At 43.3% G+C, this 24,457-nt stretch overlaps 2 protein-coding genes across 2 annotated transcripts; both read left to right on the top strand.

Moving 5' to 3' along the window:
• Nucleotides 1–125: 125 nt before the first annotated feature.
• Nucleotides 126–23,777, top strand: LOC109412049 (ubiquitin-protein ligase E3C). The gene is made up of 9 exons (XM_019685692.3): nucleotides 126–685; nucleotides 834–971; nucleotides 1,091–1,730; nucleotides 1,810–2,274; nucleotides 18,519–19,286; nucleotides 19,371–19,515; nucleotides 19,583–19,804; nucleotides 19,874–19,964; nucleotides 22,625–23,777. The coding sequence occupies exons 1-9, from the start codon at nucleotides 362–364 to the stop codon at nucleotides 23,177–23,179; spliced, it is 3,348 nt and encodes a 1,115-aa protein (XP_019541237.3). The 5' UTR covers nucleotides 126–361; the 3' UTR covers nucleotides 23,180–23,777.
• On the top strand, nucleotides 16,917–17,852 carry LOC109412047 (seminal metalloprotease 1). Its single transcript, XM_062843123.1, has 3 exons — nucleotides 16,917–16,937; nucleotides 17,002–17,215; nucleotides 17,272–17,852. The coding sequence occupies exons 1-3, from the start codon at nucleotides 16,932–16,934 to the stop codon at nucleotides 17,817–17,819; spliced, it is 768 nt and encodes a 255-aa protein (XP_062699107.1). The 5' UTR covers nucleotides 16,917–16,931; the 3' UTR covers nucleotides 17,820–17,852.
• Nucleotides 23,778–24,457: the final 680 nt, after the last annotated feature.

The raw sequence follows: 24,457 nt of genomic DNA, 5'->3' as shown, positions 1-24,457 counted from the left end.
TTCAAAAGTGGCAAAATAGCTCGGTCAAGGTATGTTCAGTATGGTGGGAATTATCATTTTTATTGATCATCATCATCATCATGCTCGTCAGGCTGTCATAAAACAATGACGATGACGAATGATTTGTTGTCTGTCATGTTTGCGTCAGAAAAGACATGAAAATTTCCTCCCCACAGCTGATTCTGCCAGAGTACACAAAGGTTTTTTGTTTTTCGCGTTTTTCGTCGTAGAAGAAAATTCGTTTTCCGTAGAATTTACGTTTTCCCGAACGACGACGAAATAGCGTGTAAGTGATTGGTCGCGGACACCGGAAGCGTTCGTATCAGCAGTGTTTTACGCAACTCGCAAAATCGTTTGCGAAATGTTCAACTTTGACGGTGACTTTCGTCGACGGCCGCAGCAGAATCTTGGGGGTGCTTCGCAAAAGTCCGACCGTCTGACCATCATCCGGAAGGCGCAGCAGGAACGGCAGAAGCGAGAGGATGCCCGGAGGCAGCAGAACGGTGCCACCGTGATACAGAGCTCGGTGCGCAGCTTCCTGCAGCGACAGAACGTGAAACGACGGGAACGGGATCGGTTCGACGAGTATCGGAGGACCTGCGGGATTCGGAATCTGGTGGATTTGGAGTATCTGGTCAAACGGGTCGAGTTCTTCTACCACATTCGGAAGGATGGCGAACGGCTGGTGAGTGTTACGGCCGGGGTGGCGCCGGAAAGTGGCAACAAGTTGCCGAGTCGCCACCCAAAGGTCATTGAATCGAAGAAAAAATCGATTCCAATTTCGACACGACGGCATTGACCTTTTAATCTGAGAGATTTTGTTTTGCTTCTAGATTTTCCTGTGTCAGTATATCATCAAATCTCCCGCGGAAGTGTTCGGAATGGCCGCGTCGCAGTCGATATGGACCCATCGGATCAAAAAGCTACTGGGTCTATGTTTGCAGCAGATATTCATTCCGGAACATTCACCGGTGAGTAACAAAAAGGAATATTGAGGGTGGACATTACATGCTTTCCTGTGAACATGCCAAGAACTTGCAAATTTTGCCGGATCTGCTGATCCCACATACTGTGAATTTTTTATCTACAGACCATCCCGATGCGTATGTTGGAAATATTCTCCTCCAACGTCTACATTGACAAGTACATCCCCAAGGACAATCCCCAGGTGAGCCGAACCTATCTGGAAAACATCTTCTGTTACCTCATACGACAGAAGTATTTCAAAGTCGTCAGACAGCTGATCGAGGAAAAGATACCGGCGGTTGACGAAGATACGATCACAATTCCGAATCCAATTGCCGATGCCCTGCTCCAGATGCTACTCCGCCCCTTGAAACTACTGCCCACCTCGAACGAAGCCTTCAACAAGAACATCCTGCAGTCGTTTACGTTCCACATCCTCTCGCCGGCATTCTCCGACCAGGTCAAGCACTACATTGTCCCTTCGTTGGCCAAGAGCGGGGACTTCCCATACATCTGCCTCATCCGGTATATTGCCGAAGAGTATCAGCTTCGATTGGACTATCAGAACACGATTCTGATAGACATCGATGACGAGATGGATGATGGCGCCGCTACTGCCACCACCAAAACGATGGCAACAACGGGTGGCGAAAGTTCGACGGTCAGCGCTTCCAAAAAGCCTCGAAGGAATCTAGAGAAAGAAACGCTGGTGCTGTCCAGCTCGTTGCTGTACTGTGTGATGAGGCTGGGCGATGAAGAATTCGGTAAGTCTTATCATGAAGAAAACAAATCTGCAGAAAACTACCAAAGTCATCGATCTTTAACATCAATTTACAATTTCAGAAAAACTCAACTCGGAAGAATTGTACGGTGCCTACGTGAAAGTCATTTCATCCATGGTCAGCAACATCACCAAACTTCCCCGCCTATCGATGGAAATGTACCACCACCGGCAGGACGATTCCAGTGATTCCGAGTCCGAATCGGACGACATTCCCATGTTGACCAGTCTGGAGAACCGCACCCTGACGGAAATCATCGCTATGCTGAACGACAACAGGCGGGTCACGTTTGTGGTGCGACACATCGATGCCGTGCTGGAGAAGTCGGACGTGGTGCAGTATCTGTGTCTGATCTGCCACAGTCTCATGACATACAATCGGCTGGCCGTGTACGAGTACAAGCTGCTGTACATGCTGGCATCGAAGCCGCAGTTCGTCCGGTCGTTGTGGTACACGTTGACGGCGCAGACAGCGAGTCAGGGATTCTCGTCGCCGATTACGTTGCTGTCCAAGGGGTTGACGATATGTAAGTAGGCATAATTTTACTATTTTTTGAGCTAAATGGCAAGGTGCTACAGCCACCGTAATATGTAGGTCGATCTAAAGAATTAAGATTGCGAAAAGAAGCAATTGTGCTATATACTTTTCCGATCAAAAGTTTGGGGTCACCTCGTCAAAAACATGTCATTTTTTTAGCTCCATATCTCCGCCAATTTGCCTCCAATTTCAAAACCGTAGGTCTCATTCAAAAGCTAATAAGTCAGACAAACTTTAAACATGGTGAAACTTTTTCGAAAATATTTGTATGTAAACTTAACCCAAAATTGCCGAATTTTCTAATAAATGAATTTAAACTTACGGCAGTGTCGCTGGAATTAGGATCTACAACTGGAGTAATTCTTGGAGGGAATTCCTGGTGGATTTCCTTGAGAGATTTATGAAGGAATTGCTGGAGGAATTCCTGGAAGAATTCGTGAAGGCGGTCCAGGAGGAATCCCTGGAGAAATTTCCGGCGGAAATCCTTGAGGTAGCTCTGGATACTTCCTGGAGGAATCCCTGGATTAATTCCGGGAGAAATTTTTGGAGGAATTTCTGGAGGAATTGCTGGAGGAATTCTTGAAGCAATTCGTAGAGAAATTCCTGGAGGAATTCTTAGATGAATTTCTGGAAGAATTGCTGGATGAATTTGTGGATGATTTCCTGGAGGGAATTATTGAGGGAATTATTGGAGGAATCCAGAAGGCGGCATTCAAGGAGAAATTCCTGGAGGAATTTTAGGAGGAATCCCTGAAGGACATTCTAAATGATACCCTGGAGAACCTTCTGAAGAAATCCTTGGAGGCATTACTAAAGGAATGCTTGGAGAGTTGCTGGAGGAAGCTCTGAAGAAGTACCTGGAGTGGAGGAATTTCTTGTGAATTTCCTGTAGAATTTCCTGAGGGAATTCCTGAAGGAATTGCTGGAGAAATTCTTAAAGGAGCTCCTGGTGGAATCCATTGAAGAATTACAGGGTAAATCCGTGCAGGAATTCCTGGAAGAATTCGTGGTAGAATATTTGGAGGAATTTCTGGAGGAGTTCATTGACAAATCTCTGAAGAAATTCCTGGTGGAATTCTTGAAGAAGTACCTGGAAGACCTACTGGAGGTATTCCAGAAGAAGTCTTTGAATTAACTTCAGGAGGAATCCCCGGAGCCATTACTGAAATACTGCTTGGAAAAACGTCTGGAGGAATCACTGGAGACATTCTTGTTGAATTTTCTGGAGGAATGTCTGAAGGAATTGCTGGAGAGATTTCTGTAGGAATTCCGGGATGAAGCCGTTAAGGATAAATACCTGGAGGAATTTCAGGAGGAACTCCTGGAAGCCTTCCTATAGGAATCCTTGCCTGGAGAAATTTCTGAAACAATTCCTGGAGGAAATTCTGGAGGAACTTTCGGATTCTGGAGTCCTGACGAATTCCTAGAGGAATTCCTGGTAACAGGTATCAGTAGGCCGGCTCCAGAGGCACGTTCTCCTCCATTTGGGAAATTTGTGCCATCGCCATGAACACGAGCCTATTCATCATTTACCTGAGAGAGAAGGGAAGAAAAAAAGGATGGGACAGGGGAAAGGACATGTAAGGGAATAAGATCGTCATACACGCATAATCGAACCACAATGGGTTCAAACAGCGCCCTGGAAAGAGCGATGTGATAACGCATAAAGCGTGAAGCGAGCCTATAGCTCTTTACCACAGCGGGTCAAGAACAACAGAAGGTCCTGAAGATTCAGGTTTCTGAAGTCAGTTTTACTTGATATTTAAGTGTTTACCGAATACTCGGAAACGCAGTCGCGCAAAAACTGGACAGTTACATATCAAATGATACGAAGTTCCCTAATCGGATTCACAGCTATCACATGCAAATGAATCAGCTTGCTGAATATTCGCCATGTAATAGCTGAGTCGGCAGTGGCCAGTCAGTGTTTTGACCAGCATGCTGCAATTCTGCTTTGACAGATTTGTTAGATACTTCGCCACCGCTAGATATGGCTTAGTACAATACAATTTTGTTTGACGACATGACTCCAAACTATTCCAATATTGTTTGTGCTGAGTGGCAGCCCAGGTGTCAATCTGAAGCCTTACCCAACACTTGGATACCGGAATAGCTGGCTCAGGGCCAATGAAGTCAGTGCGAGCTAACTCATCAGCAAATTCATTTCCAGCGATGGAAGAATGACCAGGTACCCATACAAGGTGAACAGCGTTTGCTGAATTCAGCTCCTCGATTTGAGTTCGACAAGCGATAACTATCTTCGACCTAGAGTTGGCCGAAGCAAGTGCTTTAATAGCAGCCTAGGCCACGAGAATAAACACCAGTACCTGCTCGACCTTCGAGAAGGGAACCATCAGTGTAACATACGATGCTGTCTGAAATACTTCTTTCCAGATATCCAGATGTCCACTCATCCCGGGAAGGGAATTTCGTGCAAAATGTCCTATATGCAAGGAAAATTTTGTCCCAATTCACCAAAAGTGGAAACAACGAGGTGTGTGTTGAAGTGCGGTTCACAGGAGTTACTAACAATGTTAGGTAGTCGTCGGCAAAACCATAAGTAGGAAAACCGCTATTATTGAGTTGCCTCAATAGCGTATATGCTACGAGATTCCGGTGACAAGGCCCCCCTTGGGGGCATCCACAAACACTCAATTTCCTAATCCCTGCTAGACGCAATGTCGAGAAGAGATATCGGTTTTTGAGCATTTGATGAATCCAATTGGAAATCATTGGAGATATACCATGACTCCGTGCGGCTTCCAATATGGCATCGAAAGTAGAGATGGTCGGGTTCCAGATTTTACAGACCCGAACCCGACCCGTACCCGAACAATTTTCAATTTCAAAACCCGGACCCGACCCGTACCCGAGATTTTTTTGTTCCGTCAAACCCGTACCCGACCCGAACCCGAAAAATTTTCGTCGAGCAAACCCGAACCCGACCCGAACCCGAGAAAATATTTCTTGATCAACCCGACCAAAACCCGAGTCAAAAAATAATTGTTATATGTATCGGTTATTACAAATAAAGCATTTTTTTAAACACTGATTTATCTACACTGGTGCCAAACCCGACTTGAACCCGACTTTATTCAAACCCGACCCGACCCGTACCCGAACATTTTGAAATTATTTAAACCCGGACCCGACCCGAACCCGAGTTTTTTCAAAAATTGTCAAGCCCGAACCCGACCCGTACCCGTCGGGTTCGGGTTTGGGTCGGGTTTCGGGTTTTCAAACCATCTCTAATCGAAAGGCACATTGTCAAAGGCACCCTCGATTAGATATCGAAAACACCCAAACAAGATTGCTTTTGAGCGAATGCTTTCTCGATATCGTAAACAACTTTGTGTTAAAGAGTCACAGTGGACTTACCAGATTGGTAGGCATGTTGGTTCACATGAAAAGGCACGTTGGCCAGATGAACATCACGGATGTGATGATCCACAATGCGTTCTAGGCATTTCAGAAGAAAAGAGGTCAAACTGATAGGTCTGAAACTTTTTGCTTCTTCATACGACACACGACCCACTTTCGGAATAAACTTCACAGTAATATCCCGCCAGGATTTGGGAATATACCCTGTAGTAAAACTGCAAACAAGTAGTTGTTTCAAAACATGTTTGAAACAGTCTTCAAAAAAACTCACTGTAAGAGCTGCTGAGATTCAAAACCACAGGATCATGATCAGTTCGACGCGCTCATTTTGTTTCAATCCAGGCATGCATTGAATCTTGCCTCATGTATGGGAGGATTGAATCCCATGATTCAATCCTTGAATGATTCCTACGGAAGCGGAAACGCATCGCGTTACCATATATATTTCGTTGAGTGATGATGAAAATTTGCCTTTGACAGATTACACAAGAAGCAATTTGCTTTTTGATCATGTCAGGGGCACGTTCTCTGTAACGCTTCGGGACGGCCGAAAGTTGAGCTCGGCCAGATTTATGACAAATTTTCATCCTATTGATTTTTGCGCAGACCTTTCCTGTTGGTTTTTCCGATGTTTGTGGTTTTGCGGCCGGCTCGCAAGGTCGGACACCAACCCAGGGAATTGGGCTTACCGTCGCGGAAGCTACGGGCTTTGCATTGGCGAAACCTTGAAAGACACAAACGCCAGTCTCTTCCAAAGGTGGTGCTTTTGAGAGGGGCCCGAGGAGTTTACGCAGCCTTTTTTATCACACTTGAATTAAAGAAAAATGCGTTTACACAGTTCACCCATTAGAGACCTAAGATAAGACCTAAACTCTAGAAACGAAGATTGTCTATAAAATTTAACATAATCATCCTGTTTAAACCCTTCACATATTAAAATTCAGTAAAATTTTGTGCTCAATAACATGTTTTGGCATATACGGCACGTATTGCTACCATTAAGCGTTTCACCCACAACAGTGGTATAGGTAACAGGCACCCGAAGAAGCAATTTAAAATCAAAACGCAATTTTCTTCCAAACTAAATGCTGCCAACCTTTTCAGTGCACTTGAACCACCGACGAACCGACGTGACAGTGGTGATTCAAAACTGTCCCCCCCAAATTTAACGGTCAACCAGCGAAGCGAGCGAACGCTTCTGTCAAATCAGCGCAGACGCGAACCTCTTCCTATATGAATACACGGGGGTTTGGAGTCAAGCTATCAAAACAACGCAAACCATTATAGAGGAGGCGGTAGTGTTCGGCTATTTTTCATCATGGCGTCGGGGACAACAAATTTGAATTTATTTGTTCTAGCTGTCACGTCGGTTCGTCGGTGCTTGAACTTAGGGATTCAATCTTGGGATTGAATCCCATGCACAAATCCCGCAGGCTGGGATTGGAAAAACTCATGATTCAAAACGATCCTGGTGTTAAGGATCATTTCAAAGCATGCTTGTTTGAATCATGGAGTAGATGGATGATCTTGAAAGACTGGTTTGAAATGATCAAATCCCTTCTGAAGCAAAATAGGATAAATCCCATCTGCCCCAGGAGATTTGAAAGGAGCAAATCTATTAAGTGCCCACACAATCGATTCTATAGTTACAATACTCCGAGCCGAAGCCAGGGAATTGTAACTACAAGTGTTGAGAACCACTGGATTGTCTCTCATACTCTCGCCGATCTGCGTGCTTGCCGATAGCATTTCGTTATGCCTCGGTCGATGCACAATCGCAGAGAATAAATTAGAAGAATTGTAACCGCCGGGTTTAAGTGTTAATAAAGTTACGTTTTAATGTGTTTGTTATGTAATTTTATTAGTGTAAATAAAGTTATGTTTTAATGTGTTATTCGCTACGCCTGGGAGTTTCAATAGACAAGCATGTCTCCCGGCCACCCCGAACTCCAGGACGTAACAACAAGAAAAGACATCAGGTTCATCCGAAGATATAATATCCATACATAGAGGGAAGTGTGTGCTGAATAAGCATTCCAGAGCTTCCTCATCAGAGGAAGTCAGATCGCCATTTGGCAAACGAAGTTAGTTCACTCGGAAATCCTTAGATTTTGCAAGGATTTTATTTAACCGACTGACTTCACTCAAACTGGAAACATTTGTACAAAGGTTTTTCCAGCCGGATCGTTCAGCAGACCGGAGAGCATTCCTGTAGGCCTTGCGAGCCGACCTGAAAGCCTCCGAGCCAGCCGAACATCGTCTGTTCCAACTCTTTCTACATTGTTTCGCGAAGAGGCTTCCGCCAATGGTGTTTAGTGAAAATCCTGGTGAAAATATACATAAGCTGTTGCAACTGTAATTGTTCTGTACTGTTTTGTAATAAATGGTTACAAAATTTATTGACAAACGCGTTTGAATTTACAAATATTTATTAAAAAAAAAAAAGAATCTTTAACCATAGTACGTAATGTTTTTTGCCGTTGTCGAGGTTATAGTAATATTTTTTTCCCAACCATAGTATCAACTTTCCAGATGTAGATTGGTCAACTATATCGAGTACGTTATCGTTACGGTTCACGTCTGAAATTTGTATGCAGAAAATCTGATTTTGAAACGGTAAACATACTTAACGACCCGTTGTTCGTATGGTCGAGTCTTCAAAAACATCACCCATTACGGTCAGAACATTACCCAGCTATGGTCGGCTTACGGTCGAATATACCATTTTGATTATGGTAGAGGATGGACCATAAACCATATCCGGTGCTGTTCAGGTATGGTTTGGATCTATGCGGGGTGTCAATGGATGGTGAGTATACATGAAATTTGGCCGCAACCAAATCAGTAAAAAGATCCCAGTTTATTGACCGGGGATTCCTGAAACGCAATGTGAGGGGAACTTCTTAATTTTAACTTTGGATGTGATATTGATTTATCACTCGTCCGGTTGGTGGTTGAAATCAGAATGATGTATTTTCTCAATTTTAAGTTACATGTAGCCTACTGGAGGTAGCTGGATGTCATTTGCTTGTATTTGTGTAAACGATCGATGACGATCGATATTCGAAAGACAGAGAGAGAAGATCCAGAGAGAGTTACGATATGGAGAAGGCGGGTTCAAGGCTAAAGGCGCTTGGTGATAACTTTATGCCTTTGGCATGGGAAAATGAAATATGAGTATGACACATTTTTGTTGCGTCAGAATTACCGAAACGGTTGGTGGTCATCGTTCTGCATATGCGAACATTGCATTTGTCGCCTAAGCAGATCGATGCTATGGGAACGGATAGACTTTCGTGGTAGGTACCACTGGTGTGGTCCTTCTAGAAAATATGGTTGCTATGCGGGACATGTGGAGCGCAGATGCTACACCATCCCCCTAACGGAAGATCTTCGCAGGATAGAAAATGTTTGCAATATGACTCCAAGTACCTCTCACAAAATATCTCTTTGTTACAAATGACAGATTGGTTTTATGGTCTAACTATTGCTGTTTTTTTTTTTCGAGTAGATGCAACTTTTATAAATTTTGAAATCAAGAATTATCGCTCCTACCCCCTTTAGGAAGTTTTTAACTTTTAAATTTAATTAATCGAGATTTGTGGACTTCAGTGTATTTGTTTTGGCTATTTCTTATTGTAGCGTTAGATTCTGTTGTGTTAATCACTGTATACGGACCTGAATTTACTTGATCCAATTTTGTTCTATTTTCATGAGCCAAATAAACTATATCACCAATAATAATATCCGTATTTCTGACGTTTTCATTTAATTTGATGGTTCGTTTTGTTTTTGTTTTTTGTATAGCATCTAAAACTTGAGTGTGAGCAATTTGTAACCTGTATTTCATTTCTTTTTCAAAGGATTCGTAGTTGTATAACGGGGTAGTTTTGCTTTGTATTATTTCAAAGGTGTTTAGCTTCTTACCAAAGACTAACTCAAAAGGCGTGTAGTTGTGGTCAAGGTTGGGCGTTGTGTTGTACGAAAAACAGTAATATGCAAGCCAGTTGTCCCAATCATTAGCACGATCGTTACAGAAATTTCGTAGGTATTCATTTAAACACCTATGATTTCTCTCTAACGCGCCTATTGTTTGCGGATGATAGGCTGTTGAACATGTATGTGTTATTTGTAAGGTTTTACAAACTTCGTCAAAGACAGCTTTAAATTCTGTTCCTTGATCAGTTTTAATTTTTGTCATCGGGCCAAATATTAATATGCATTGCTCAACTACGGCCTTTGCCATAGTGGCTGCAGTTTTGTCTGGAACGGGTACTAGAATGATAAATTTTGTAAAGTCGCATTGCATCGATACTGCATATCGGTTCCCGTTAATCGACAGCGAAAACGGACCGACAGAATCGATCGATACTACTTCGAAAGGTTTAATGGGTGTCGAAGTGACTATGGCGGGAGTTTGCACTTGTGCGAAGTGCTTATTTCTTTTACAGAGTTCGCATTTTTTCACGTAATCTGTAATAATTTGTTTCATATTATGCCAATAAAAGATTGGTCTTAATTTACGGTATAACCGATTTATTCCTATATGTCCTCCAAGTGGAGTATTATGATACTGATGCAGAATTTGATCTACTTCGGTATCTGATTTAATAAATTTGGGTTTGTCATAAATCAATATGGTACAATTCCTAAGAATTTTGTTACCTAGTTCCTTAAATAAATTTATGTCTACGTATTTAAAAATCATATCGCTGTTTGCGATTGCAAAATGTTTGGCCTTCTTTGAGCTAAATTTAATAGCATTTCTTGTATTTCTTTTAATATTTGAATTTTTAATGGTAGAAGGGATCCCTTTATCTATAATTTCAAATGCTCTCTTCAACATTGGCATTAAATTTAAATCGAGATCTAGCGCTAGAGCTAGACTCTTAGAATAATTTTTATTGAATAAAAGTAAATTAAATTTATTATTTGTTTGGTTAAATGAGAAACTTAGCTTAGGTATGTCAAAAGTTTCTAAACCGTTGATGGCATCATACACTCGGAATTGATCAGGTTCCGGTGGAGCCGGTTGAACGATTTGTGGGGATAATTTATTTTTGGTCATTGACCTAGTAATTATGTACATATTTTTTAGTTCATGTATATCGAGAATCACTCTAGAAAGTGCATCTGATACAACGTTGCTTTTCCCTTTTATATATTGTACTGTGAAGTCAAACTCTTCCAAATCTAACCGCATTTGTGTTAGTTTGGATGATGGATCCTTCATAGTAAAAAGATAAACGAGAGGCCTGTGGTCAGTTTTAATAACAAATTTTCTTCCATACACATACGGTCGGAAATATTTAATTGCCCAGTGAATTGCGGCTAGTTCACGCTCTATAGTCGATTTATTCGCTTCACCTTTTGTAAACGTCCGACTAGCGAACGCCACTGGTAACTCGATATCATCGTACTCTTGAGCTAGAACAGCTCCGCAAGCCACTTTTGAAGCATCAGTAGTGATAATGAATGTTTTCGTAAAATTTGGAAATTTAAGTATTTTGGGCGACAAAAGTTGGTGTTTCAATGTAAGAAAGGCTGTTTGACAGTTTTCGTTCCAGTGGAATTTTACATCTTTTCTTGTGAGTTGATTTAAAGGGTGAGATATTTCAGCAAAATTAGGTATGAAACGTCTGTAGTAGTTGCAAAATGCAACAAATCTGCGCGTTTCGTCAGCATTTTTCGGGATTGGGTAATTTCGTATAATAGAATACTTGGATTTGTCGGGTTGTACTCCTTCTTGTGACACGTTGTGGCCAAGAAATGTTACTTCTGATCGAAAGAAACAACACTTCTTTGGGTTTAATTTTAAATTACAATTTCTCATACGCTCAAATACGTTAGATAGGTTTTTTAGGTGGTGCGTTAGTGAACATCCTATGACAATTACGTCATCTACATAAAGAAATGCGCATTCCGGTGGTAGACCACTAAGCGCCAGCGTCATCATGCGCTGAAAGCTGTTTGGACTAATATTTAATCCAAATGGAAGCCTATTGAACTCAAAATGACCATTTCCTGCTGTAAATGCGGTAAATTTTCTACAGTGTTCTTGTAACGGGATTTGATGAAATCCAGACATTAGATCGAGAGTCGAAAAATATTTCGCTCTGCCCAATTGGTCTAGTATTTCATCAATCCTAGGTAATGGGAATTTATCGGGTACGATTTTCTTATTTAATTGTCGAAAATCGACAACTAATCTCCATTTTTTTGTATCTGAATCAGTCTTCTTTGGAACAAGTAGAATGGGCGAGTTGTATGGCGAGGTTGAATTTTGAATAATTTTTTGGTCTAACATTTTTCTAACTTGTAGATCAATTTCTGATTTTTGAGCTTCAGGAATTCTGTAATTTTTAATATAGACAGGAGAATTATCATTCAACGAAATTTCTTGTTCATAAAAATTATTAGTGGAAAGGTTGTCATTTTCTAATGCAAAAACGTCATTATATTGCATACATAAACGTTCAAGAGAAGGTTTAATTTTTGGGTCAATATTATTCAATTCTAATTCACGTAACAAACGTTCATTTCTTACATTGTTCGAATTTTGGTTAGAAATTTTACCATGGTAGCAAAAATTTCTTAAAGGGGTCATAGTAGGTATGAAGTCTTCAGGAAGGATTATATTTTCATTCGTGGTATTTATGAACTTCACGAATTTATTTTCATTATTTATAATGCAATTTGCATACATTAAACCTGGTATTATTTCATTTGATATAGTGACCATATCTTCTGTAAGATTTAGTAAATCTAATTTTTTAATCATCTCACACCGTGGTGGTATGATTTGTTTTGTACGTGATTTTTCAATTATTGGTATGGTAATGCAAGTGTTAAAAACATTGATTGACAGAATCCATGTGTTATAATCGATACAACACCTATACGAGGTAAAGAAGTCTCTTCCCAATATTCCGTCGGTAGGAATTGGAAAGTTATCATTAACTATATACAGTTTATGTTGAAACGAAAATTCATCTATCAGAAGATTAGTAGTAAGTGCTCCATAAGTATGTATGGTACCATTGCCTATTCCGGAAATCATGCATGTGTCATTAGGGTTATAGTTTTGTTGAAATCTCAATTTTGATGCTTTTATCACTGATATGTCAGAACCACAATCTATTATAAAACTACATTGTTGTTCGGCACATTCAATGTTTAAAAGCACAAAATTGGTTGCAGATAGGTTTATGGCATAAACTGCCCTTGTGGTAGGCCTAAAAAATTTAACTGGGGTTGGCCTGAATGATGAATTAACGGAGTAGGTTGCATATTGCTTTGAACTGGGGGAGGATTCTGTTGTTGGTTAAATTGTTGAGGAATGTTTTGAGCTACATACATTCCATAATGAGGATTAGAGTGTCCTCTTTGAGCAAATTGTCCACGTTGATGATACGATCCCCTACCTTGATGGTAACCTCTGTTGGTGAAATTACCTCTTCCGTGGAAATTTCCGCGAAAGTTCCCGTTCCTTTGGAAATTATTGTAGCTTCCTCGATTGGGTACAAAATATCCACGACCATGTCCACGGTTGTTAGAAAAATTTCCCCTACGATTAGGTTGTTGCATACTTCGTGCTGCAAACATTTGCGCACTTGGTGGTTTGTTTTCGCATGCATCATTTTCCAAAACTTTTTGAATAGCATCGGAAATGCTATCATATGTCCCAGCCTTAAGAATCATCCGTGTTTCACTGTTCTTTGTGCCATTAATTAATGACTCGACTCCTCTTTTCGTAGCCATTTTACTAGCGGTGTCTTGCGGAATTGCATCACGCAAGTATGCCGCTTGGAGTTCATTACATAATTTATCCACCTGATCGCAAAAATTGTTCAGGTCCCCGCCCTGTTTCAGGGTTTTTAATTTGGCGATAACACTGTCAGGTGAAACTTTAGATGCGCACCTTACTCGTATTGCGTCAAGCAATTGTTTCAACGACTGATTCGCTGCCAATGCTTGTCGTGCTTTACCAGTGAGGCGCGTTCTAACTAGTTGTAAAACTGTGTTTGACGCCGCGGTTTTTTGATCCGCTGTGCCTTTCTCGAAGGCTTGATTCACGGTGGTTTCAAATAGTGTTACTGCGTCGATAAATCCGTCTAAATTTGCTGTATTCCCGTCATAAATCGGGATCAAAGATGTTCCTAACTTGACATCCACAACTAACGCCATTTTGAATAGTCTATTTTTGAAAATAATTGCGGTTACCGTTGCCTTTAAGGATATGAGAGGATTTTCGGCTTTATTATCTATTAATTCTATAATCTTTTTAAAAATATATTGTGCTTCTTCGGTAAGAACTCTAATGTTAGAGTTATCGTGAAGAAAACAATATTGAGTTATTTCTGAGACTAGAAATTTAGATCTATTTTTGGTCCGTAATAATAAACGACTTGAAGATCTAGTTCCTACTTTTGATTTAAGGTCATCGTAAATATTTTTGAGTTCTTGGTAATTACCTCTCATCACCGCTATTAACGACTGCAATACAACTCACTCTGCTCCACTGTTGCGATTAATCTGCAACACATCGCGCCGTTGGCCGCTCCCTGTTGCCGGTTGGCCTGATGATGGGTCGCTCCAGGTTGCCGGTTAACCCTGGGGTTTTGTTCACTGTTTATTCACTTTAGTCAGAATTTTGATGTTTACACGTTTTCATGTTTACCAACGATTTTCGCCGCTTTTATTGCGTTTTGATGGCTAAGCCGTTTAAGTTCTTTGTAGCACAATACGGTCACTTGAATTGCAACAAGCACAAGTATAAGCCAGAGTTTCAACTCGTGACTTGCATGCAGATCTTGGTGCTGCTCCAAGATGTTATTGATTTCGACATCTGTTCCACTTGTTGTTATTTTGGGCTTCGAACCATTTTTTCCCATTGTCACTGTTCACTTTTACTAACTATCAGGGAAAAATCACTGTTCCACTTGTTGTTATTTTGGGCTTTGAACCATTTATTCCATTGTCACTGTTCACTTTTACTAACGATTAGCGAAGAATTACTGTTGGAAAAGCAGTTCAAGCCTCTGCTTTCAAGTATCAATCACTAGTCACTGTTCACTAGCTACGCAAGTTCGAGGACTTGTACACGGTTCGCCATGAGGGGAACTTCTTAATTTTAACTTTGGATGTGATATTGATTTATCACTCGTCCGGTTGGTGGTTGAAATCAGAATGATGTATTTTCTCAATTTTAAGTTACATGTAGCCTACTGGAGGTAGCTGGATGTCATTTGCTTGTATTTGTGTAAACGATCGATGACGATCGATATTCGAAAGACAGAGAGAGAAGATCCAGAGAGAGTTACGATATGGAGAAGGCGGGTTCAAGGCTAAAGGCGCTTGGTGATAACTTTATGCCTTTGGCATGGGAAAATGAAATATGAGTATGACACATTTTTGTTGCGTCAGAATTACCGAAACGGTTGGTGGTCATCGTTCTGCATATGCGAACATTGCATTTGTCGCCTAAGCAGATCGATGCTATGGGAACGGATAGACTTTCGTGGTAGGTACCACTGGTGTGGTCCTTCTAGAAAATATGGTTGCTATGCGGGACATGTGGAGCGCAGATGCTACAAATGTTTGCGAAGTAACAAAAGATGTAGCGATGGTCAGATAAAGATTCTTCATCTGACACATGCCAATTGGTCAGCTCATGACTAATTCTACTAGAGCAAAGCGTTATGTCCAACACTTCCTCTCTAGCAGATACCATGAAGGTTGGGCGGTTGCCTATGTTCAGTAATGCAAGATCTGTATTACTTAAGTACTTAAGTAGTACTTAATTAACTACTCCATCAAACTGGAGCCTCTCAAGTTAATGTCTGAGCTGCCCCAGATGATATGGTGAGCATTAGCATCACTACCAACAATTAGCGGAAGGCCTTTTGAAGTACAGTATGCGATGACTTATTTGAAAGCATCCGTAGGGGATGGTTCATCATGCGGTAAATAAACCGAACAATAGACGTATTTCCTGTTGAGGTTTCCAACAGATACATCAATTGTGATACATACATCTCTGGTGGTTAGTTCAGCGATGAGCGTAGCAACTATTGTGTTGTTGACAAGCACACAGGCTCGAGGTATGACACGCGAGTTTGCCATTTCATGTTTACTGAAAGTAGCAAACACCGGGTTCACAAGGTTTCCTAGATAGAAATTCCCCTTACGGAAGTAAGGTTCTTGGACCAAGGCCACTTGGGCTGAACCATTTTGCATAAGTCTGCAAAGATTGATTGTTGCTGTTCTTTTATGCTGGAGATTTATCTGAGCTATCCTAACCGTAGCCACTACCCAAACTAGGCAAGATTAAACTCTTAACAATCACAACACAAAAAATAACAGCAACAATAAAGCCAGAGCGGTATCGATTTGAGTGCGCTAAAGGCGAGGATGCACCAGAATACACTATTGCTCCGGTTAGCGCAGTAAGGGAAAAATACTGTGTAGGGTGCCCTGGTACTCCACAGGCTCCGTTTGCGATTAGGTTTTTATAAGACCCCCCTAACTATTCATTCCTAGGCACGGTAAGCGTAAAGCCGCATAACACATTGAATTAGGGGTCACCTGATTAGTGGACTCCTACCACTGGAACAGGCGGTCCATAGTATTATTCTTAGCCAGTTGAACTAACCGATACCGACACTACACAGCTATCTAGGCTGATCGGGAAAAGAAGTTAATATTGGTGATCAACTTCATACGGGCCCGAAAAGTCTAGCTATTCAGCGATCAGCTAGTAACCTTAAAAAAATATTGTGAACAATGGTGTTTTGGTTGACCCTTGCCCTGGAGTCAATGATGCTTTGGGCCCAGTACCTAAAAGCGTACCTGATGTGATGGAGTTCTCTAAATAGGTTTTCTCGTGAATCGACGAGATCCTCATTCATGCACATGACCGTGGATCAAACCTGGCATACTGAGGCAACCTAATATTTAACTGCGGGAACAGTTCATCGGTGGGAAAATGTGCAATATAGGCAATATACCTATATCGTAGGCTGACACGTCCTGCCTTGTAATCATTCCTGGTTGATAATATTGCTCGGGTGTAGTCGAAACAACGTAGGTATATGTCCAATGATAAGCATTGAGGTAATGGTATTCGAACCATGAATAATGTCACATTTGCCCCGGCTATTTTAATTCGCTTTGTGAGATTTTTCCACACAGAAAGCAAAACGCTGGTTGTTATCGATGGTTTTACTAGCAGCGTCAGGTCAGTAATATTACAGTTCCTATAGAATGAAGGTAAGCTGTTGTACGCTTCTTTTTAATTCAAATTCGAGCAAATTTTTAATGACAACACATCAAGACAACACTTGTGCTGTGTGCTGTGTTCATCACTTCCGCCTTATCGCAAGATGGAGACAATGCAGAGGAGATTGGCAACCATTTCGAGGGGGACATGATCCTTAATCCCGAGCAAGTAATGGCCACAAATGATGAATTACGAAATGTTATGATTAAATCGAAATACAGATGGCCTCACAATACCGTCCGCTATCGAATAGACATCGAAAAATTTGGTGAGAGTAGCGTTTTTAAATTATGATTGCTAGCAATCAAACGTAATGTTTTGTAGGTCCTTCGCAACTCGAGTATATTCGCAAAGCTATGGACACGATCGAGTCAGTCTCTTGCATTAAATTTGTGGAAGCCGGTCAGATGGCGAAAAATTATGTTAAAATAGGCTTTGAGAAGCCAGGATGTTTTGCGACTATAGGGTATCAAGGAAAACCGCAAACGTTGAATCTAACTCCGACCAGACTGGAATCTGGGTGCTTTCGATTAGGTACCATCATGCACGAGCTGCTGCATACGTTGGGATTCTACCATCAGCAAAGCGCTACAAATCGCGATCAATACGTGAAAATTTTGTGGAAAAATATCGAACCCGAGCAGAAACACAACTTCAAGAAGTACTCGTACGATAAAGTGACTGACTTCAACATTAAGTACGACTACGGTAGCATTATGCATTATGTTAGGAAGGCTTTCTCTATGAATGGAGAACCTACGATCATACCAAAAGTACCGAACGTGTTTATCGGACAGCGCCTTAAACTAAGCGAAGGGGATATTATGAAGCTTAATCGATTGTACGGATGCAGGAAAAATAATCTTGGCTAGTTAATAGAACTAAACTTTGATTCAATTACTGTATAGTATTTGTTTGCTTCACGCATTCATTCATTTGCTTTTCATCAAGTCAATGAAAACACACAATCACCAATGTCACGTCATAATATTCGATTCGCGACTGTCACTCTGGAGTCCCGGTCACTCCCAATACTCGCCAGATCATGCCCAACCTGGTCCGTAAAATGTCTTGATCACAATATACTTTTAGCTTCGACAACCTATTGGGTTCATCGTACAGTGTAGCGATCTCACAATGTTCTTCGTTCGCTGCCACACATAGGTGAGCACGCTTGCAAGTCTTTCTCGACGTCAGAATAGGTTGGCTCCAGAGGCACATTCTCCTCAATTTTGGAAGTTTGTCCCATCGTCATGAACAGGAGCCTATTCATCATCTACTCGAGGGAAGAGGATAGAAATAAAATAGGAAAAACAACAGGCAGGGACATAGAATCGTAACCATAGAAGAGGGCACGAATAGGCATACCACAATAATGATAACAGCTCCTATTTTTGACCAAACTTCTATTCGACCTATCGTCTAGTCGAGGAAACGTCCGCATACCAAACATTCATATAAAGAACGTCCGTATGCCAAACGTCCTGCCCCTCCCTGCATCAAGAGATTCCAAATCTCTTCGAATAAAAAGGAACCAGAAGTTCACACGTTTTGTTTTACTTCTATTCTAGCCAAATACGACTCGGACCGGATAGTGCCCATCCTGGCTTCGTTTTGTGCCCTGTTCGGCCGTCTCATTGCCACCCTCAGCGATACAGAGTTCTGCCAGGAGAACGTTCTACCCGGCACTGTTAGCAAAATCATGCCATTCACGTTAGCAGAAATCATCCCACTCAGTACGACGTTGAAGGAAATCTCCCTAGGTCTGGTAGAGCTAGCATTCCCTGAAACGCGATCCTCCCTCAAAGATAGCTATCGGACGATGCTAACGTCGCTGAACAACGAGTCCACCTCACACTATCGACTCAAGTGCGACACCAACGAGCAGAGCAAAAACGTTTGGCCCCACCTGCTGAAGGTATGCGTTTCGCTCCTACGGCAGATCCACACGCGTGACTTGCGGCGAACGTTCTGCCCCGAGGGTCACTGGACGGCTCAGAACCTCAACCTCCCGCTGGACAAACCCACCGATTTGCATCTGTCCCGCGGTAGACGAGGTCCCCGGCCCTTTCAACCGATTCGGGACTTCACCCGGGAGGACGTGGAAGATGGACCTCCACTGTCGACGAAACAGATCCGATCGATCACGATCTTGCGGGAGATTCCCTTCGTGGTGGCGTTCAATACTCGGGTGGGCGTATTTCAGGGACTGGTGGCCGCGGACAAGCTGCGCACGCAGGGCGATCTGCAAGGATTTCTACAGGGACCGTCCATCCAGTTGACCGTGCGAAGATCTCATCTCTACGAGGACGCGTTCGACAAGCTGAGTCCGCTTAACGGTGAGGCAAATTTTATCGACATTTCCGTGAACGGAGATCAGCGGAGAAGTATGGTGGATGCTATGTATTTTGATTCATTTTCAGAACCCGATCTCCGGCCAAAGTTTCGCATTGAAATGGTCAACTCGGCGGGCATGCGGGAAGCAGGTATCGACGGAGGTGGAGTCTTCCGAGAGTTTCTGTCCGAGCTTATCAAGACTGCTTTCGATCCTCATCGAGGGTTTTTCATGTAAGTTTGTTGATTTAGGTCACTCTAAAAGCTCCGAACATAAACGACTATGTTCTATCTGATCCAGGATCAGCAAAGACAACATGCTGTACCCGAATCCGAGCGTAGGGAAAATTGTGGAGGACTATCAACGACACTATTACTTTATTGGACGGATCCTGGGGAAAGCGTTGTACGAAAATCTGCTGGTAGAACTTCCGCTGGCGGAATTCTTCCTATCTAAGCTGGCCGGGAAGCACTCGGACGTGGATATTCATCAGCTGGCGTCCCTGGATCCGGTGTTGCATAGGTTTGTTACTAGTATACTAGAATTCTCATACTTGAACAAAACAAATTTTAACGTAACTGTATTTCACAGAAACCTTATGTCACTGAAGGCTTACGAGGGAGATGTTGCGGATCTGGGATTAGATTTCACGATAGTTTGTGACGAATTAGGAGAAACGAGGGTAAGTAAATAAAAGATAAAATTAAATCACGATCTGTGTCCAAATTAGTGAACTAACTGCGTGGAAGTAGATTCAGATGAACATTTTTAAATAGCGCTCTACCCAGGAGGGCACCACTACCGGAGTGGACGTCACTGAACCCGACTACCTGGTTAAGATCCTGAAGAATGAGGTAACGCAAAAGGCACGCCTTGCGCTAGTCCAAGAGGTTCTGGGAGAGGTAGAGGTGGAGATTAGAGGACCATGATGGTGGAGGCAACTCTTCAGTGTAAAAACTTCGATGAGATGACCGACGTCGAGGACCTCGCAGCCACCCTTAAACAAGTCGTTGGAGTGTAGAGGACTCGATAAGAGCAGTACAGAGAGAATGTTTACAGCGCTGAAGAGTGCAACTCGACACCAACATACATACCTTATTTATACGATGAACAGATATCATGCGATGAGTGCGTACGCAGCTCCAGCTTGGAAGCTCCAGTCCATCCCCGGAAAGCCAGCCGGTGGAGATGCTGGATGGAACATGGTTGTTGAGGAACAAGCTGCAATCGAAGTGGCTGAGCATCAGCTTGGCAAGATCATCGACTTTGCGTTCACGAAGTGCAACATTAGTAGGATCCTGAAAACGGCCCTGTTGCGATTACGTAAGTCTATGGACGATGCCAAGCAGGAACACATGATACTCGTGAAGGCTGCAGAAGCGGCGGAACCTGTGAAACAAAAGGATACGAAGTCTACCCAGACGGAGGTCTTCGCTTTCCCAGGTAGTCCAAAAGGTGTGCTGGATGCGACAGCTCGTGATAAACACTCGCAGATTCGGACGAGGCAGCCGTCAAGTGAGGAGCCGTCTGGTGGTGCCCGCAAAGCCAGGCGGATACTTACCCCGAAGGTCAACAATAATGCCGGCAAGTCGGACCCCAGCCAGGTGTCCCGGAGAGCTGGGAAGGGTGGGCCTGAAAAGGCTGGCCCGTCTCGGAAGGATGGGAACAAGAGGTTGCGACCGTTGGTAGGCCCTCAGCAACCACAGATTAGGGCGAGCCAAGAGCAGGATCCCCCTTGGACAAAGGTCGAGCGGAAGAAGAAGAAGAAGTCAAAGCCGCAGGTAGAAGTAGCTAGGGACGCCAAACCAACGCGTAAAAAATAGGTGTCCTGCGCGAGAAAGGCGACGCGCTCGTCATCAAGGCAGAACAGTCTATAAGTACTGGGACGTCTTGAAGGCGATGCGAAGCGACGCCAAGCTCGTGTAGCTGGAAGCCGACGTGCGCAGTATTAGACGTACTCGTAAGGGCGAGATAATGCTGGATAAGGACCGCCAGGGCGCTGCCTACAAAAGTTTGACGGAAGAGCTCCTTGGTGAAGGGGTAGTGGTGAGGGCGACTCTGAAGGTGATAAACCTAGACGAGGTCACCGAAGTAGAAGAGCTCGTTACGGCACTGCAGAAACAGTGCGAAGTGCAGGTAGCCGCCGCAGCCGTTAGGCTTCGGAAGGGGCCGGCAGGGACACAGGTAGCTTTGATTCAGCTACCTGTTGCGGACGTAAAAAAATCCCTTAAAGTTGGGAGGATTAAGGTAGGCTGGTGCGTATGTCATCTGGCGTTCCAAGAGCCACCGGAGGTTTGTTTCAGGTGTCTGGAACCAGGGCACATGTCATGGGACTGCAAAGGCCCTGACAGGAGCAAATTGTGTACGAGATGCGGCGCCAAAGGCCATAAGGCACAGAGCTGTCTGATTTGTACCGGGAAATCCGTGAACAACAGGCATCCAACGGGTGGTCCAAGGTGCCCGAACTTCGAGAAAGCCGCAGTGAGCAAATCACAATGCAGGTGGACCGACGCGATTGCAGACCTGCGCCGCGCCTGCCTACGGGCTAGGCGGCAGATGGTGCAAGCTTGAACTGAGCAAGAGCAAAACGAACGGCGGCCGGTGTTCGCCGCTGCCGGAATCGCGCTGAAGACTGAGATAAAAGCTAGCAAAAAGGCCTGCGTTGATGGTGGATTGCCAATGTGAATCCGTGGGGGTAATGTCTACAGGATCGTGTTGGTCAAGAGAAGAGGTGTAATGGCTCCTACAGAGCAGTTTCCAGATATGTCGGAGGGTTTCATCAAGGGGCTTTTCCCCGTCATTATCCTAGCCCTTGTCTTTCTTTCGTATGACCGATCCCCGTAGCCGTAGAGACTGGGGCTGGCGATAAGAAGGTCAACTTGCGAGGATAGCAAAGTTCCTTAGCGTAGCTAAGGCCCCAGGTCTGGACGGAGATTTGAACTTGACCTCAAAAGTAGCTATTGCTTCTGCTCCCGGGATGTTCGGGTCTGCTATGCAGAAATGTCTGGATGAGGGAGTTTTACCAGAGATTTGGGAGCGGCAGAGCCTGGTTCTGTTGCCAAAGGTGTGGAAATCATTCGGAGATCCGTCGGCATGTAGACCAATATGCTTAATCGACAAAGCGGCGAAGGTGCTTGAGAAGATACCGAGGGTGTAAATGGTCTTATCAGTTACCAGTTTGGCTTCCGGAAAAGGAGGTTGATTGTAAACACTGTCTTGTCGGTTAGAAAGACCGCCCAGATAGCGCTTCAGCGTAAGTGGAGGGGGATTCGCTTATGTGCACGGCCCCTTCTTCTCGAAGTCATAAGTAACACCTTATTATCTATTAATCTCTTATTTCAGATCGAAGAACTCAAACCGAACGGAGCCAACATTACGGTCAGTTCGTCTAACCGGCTCGAGTACATCCAGCTGATGGCGGACTTCAAGTTGAACAAGCAGATCCGTTCGCAGTGTCTTGCCTTTCGGCAAGGTCTGGCGAATGTTCTGCCCATCGAATGGTTGTACATGTTTAGCAATAAGGAACTGCAGGTACTGATCTCCGGCGCTGAAATCCCCGTAGACGTGAACGACCTTCGGCAGAACACCCGCTACGGAGGCGACTTCACGCTGGAACACCAAACCATCCAGCTGTTCTGGAAGGTGGTGGAGGAATTCGACGACATCCAGCGGCGGCAGTTGCTCAAGTTCGTGACCAGCTGCTCGCGGCCGCCGCTGTTAGGCTTCAAGGACTTGGATCCGCCGTTTTGCATACAGAACGCCGGCGATACCGATCGTCTTCCATCGGCGAGCACCTGCATGAATCTGCTGAAGCTGCCGGCCTTCGAGAAGGAGGATATCCTGCGGGAGAAACTCATCTACGCCATCCAGAGCGGAGCTGGTTTTGAACTGAGCTAAGAGGTAACGAAACGGACGTGCGATTGCCGCCGATCATTAGGATATCAATTTGTATGGATGAGTGTCGCTGTGTGTGTAGGCGTGTCTTTTCGTTTGTCTGCGTTGGTGTAAATTTTCATAAGTCCCCCCTACGGTTTGGGTTCCACTTTTCCGCTTTGTCCGGTTAGGTTTGACCGTAACACTTGAATTTTGTGATTGATCACAGTAAATGGATAGGCAAAAACTCCATAGATTCTATTGAAAATTATAGGCAAAATTTTTACCGATCCCTCGGTAGATGTGGACTACTGATGAGTTGTTTGATATATCGGTAGATCGCGGTATTAATTAGAATAAGTACAGAAATTGATCATTCATTTACTGAGATCAATGTATCAGATTCAAGTGTATGGTTTCCGACGATAGTAAAAGTTATTGTGTGAATAGTTTTCCGTAGCAATTGTAAACGCTATTACTTATTTCAAACTAAGTAACTTATTTTGCGAAAGAAAATATTCTAGCGCTATGTACTAGTGGTGTCCCCATTCTCAATTCAAATGACAAAATTATACAGACTATGAACTTGGAAGCAAGTGATTAAACCCGTAACTTATGAGGATTTTGCCTTCGAAGTTCCGTAAAATAGTTGAGTTGAGAAAGCCTTGATAAGCGTGATCAGTTTGGTACCTTCCAATTCCGCTCTATATTGCTTGTCCTTTGACAGATACGCGTATTTCGACTACCACGTAATCTTCCTCAGTGACAGTTATCCATGAGTTATCACGATGATCCCTTGAAGGAAGCTGTACGATGATATTTTGCAGAAAAATCAGCTCGAAAAAGTTCGTCAGGGAACCACTGGGAAAAATCTTTGAGGAATCAGTAAAGGAACTTCAGCAAAAACCATATAAGGAACTCCTGGAGGAATCCAAAATAGAAATCCTTGAGAAAGCTCAAACGAAATTTCAGGTGAAATCGTTAGATGAACTGCATGAATAATTCCTCGAATGAGCTCCTGGAATGAATTCCTTGAAGAATCTCCGAAGGGATTCCCAGAGGAGTCCCCGAAAGAGTCCCTGAAAAAATCTCTCCAGCGATTCCAGGAGAAATTCCTCAAAGAATACCAGGGAAAATCTCTGAAGGTATTCATGGAGGAAGCCCTCCAGTCTTCTTGGCCAGATCTTGTGAAAATCGTGCTCCGGCTGTTGAGCCCGGTTCGTCGCATAACACCTTCCAGGGCGATGTTGAAAACCAGGCACGAGAGTTAATCACACGGTTGTGATCCCAGGCCAATTTCAA

This window comes from Aedes albopictus, chromosome 3, assembly GCF_035046485.1.
Source record: "Aedes albopictus strain Foshan chromosome 3, AalbF5, whole genome shotgun sequence".
In the NCBI taxonomy this organism is placed as follows: Eukaryota; Metazoa; Arthropoda; class Insecta; order Diptera; family Culicidae; genus Aedes; species Aedes albopictus.
This window is presented reverse-complemented; position numbering and strand designations above follow the sequence as displayed.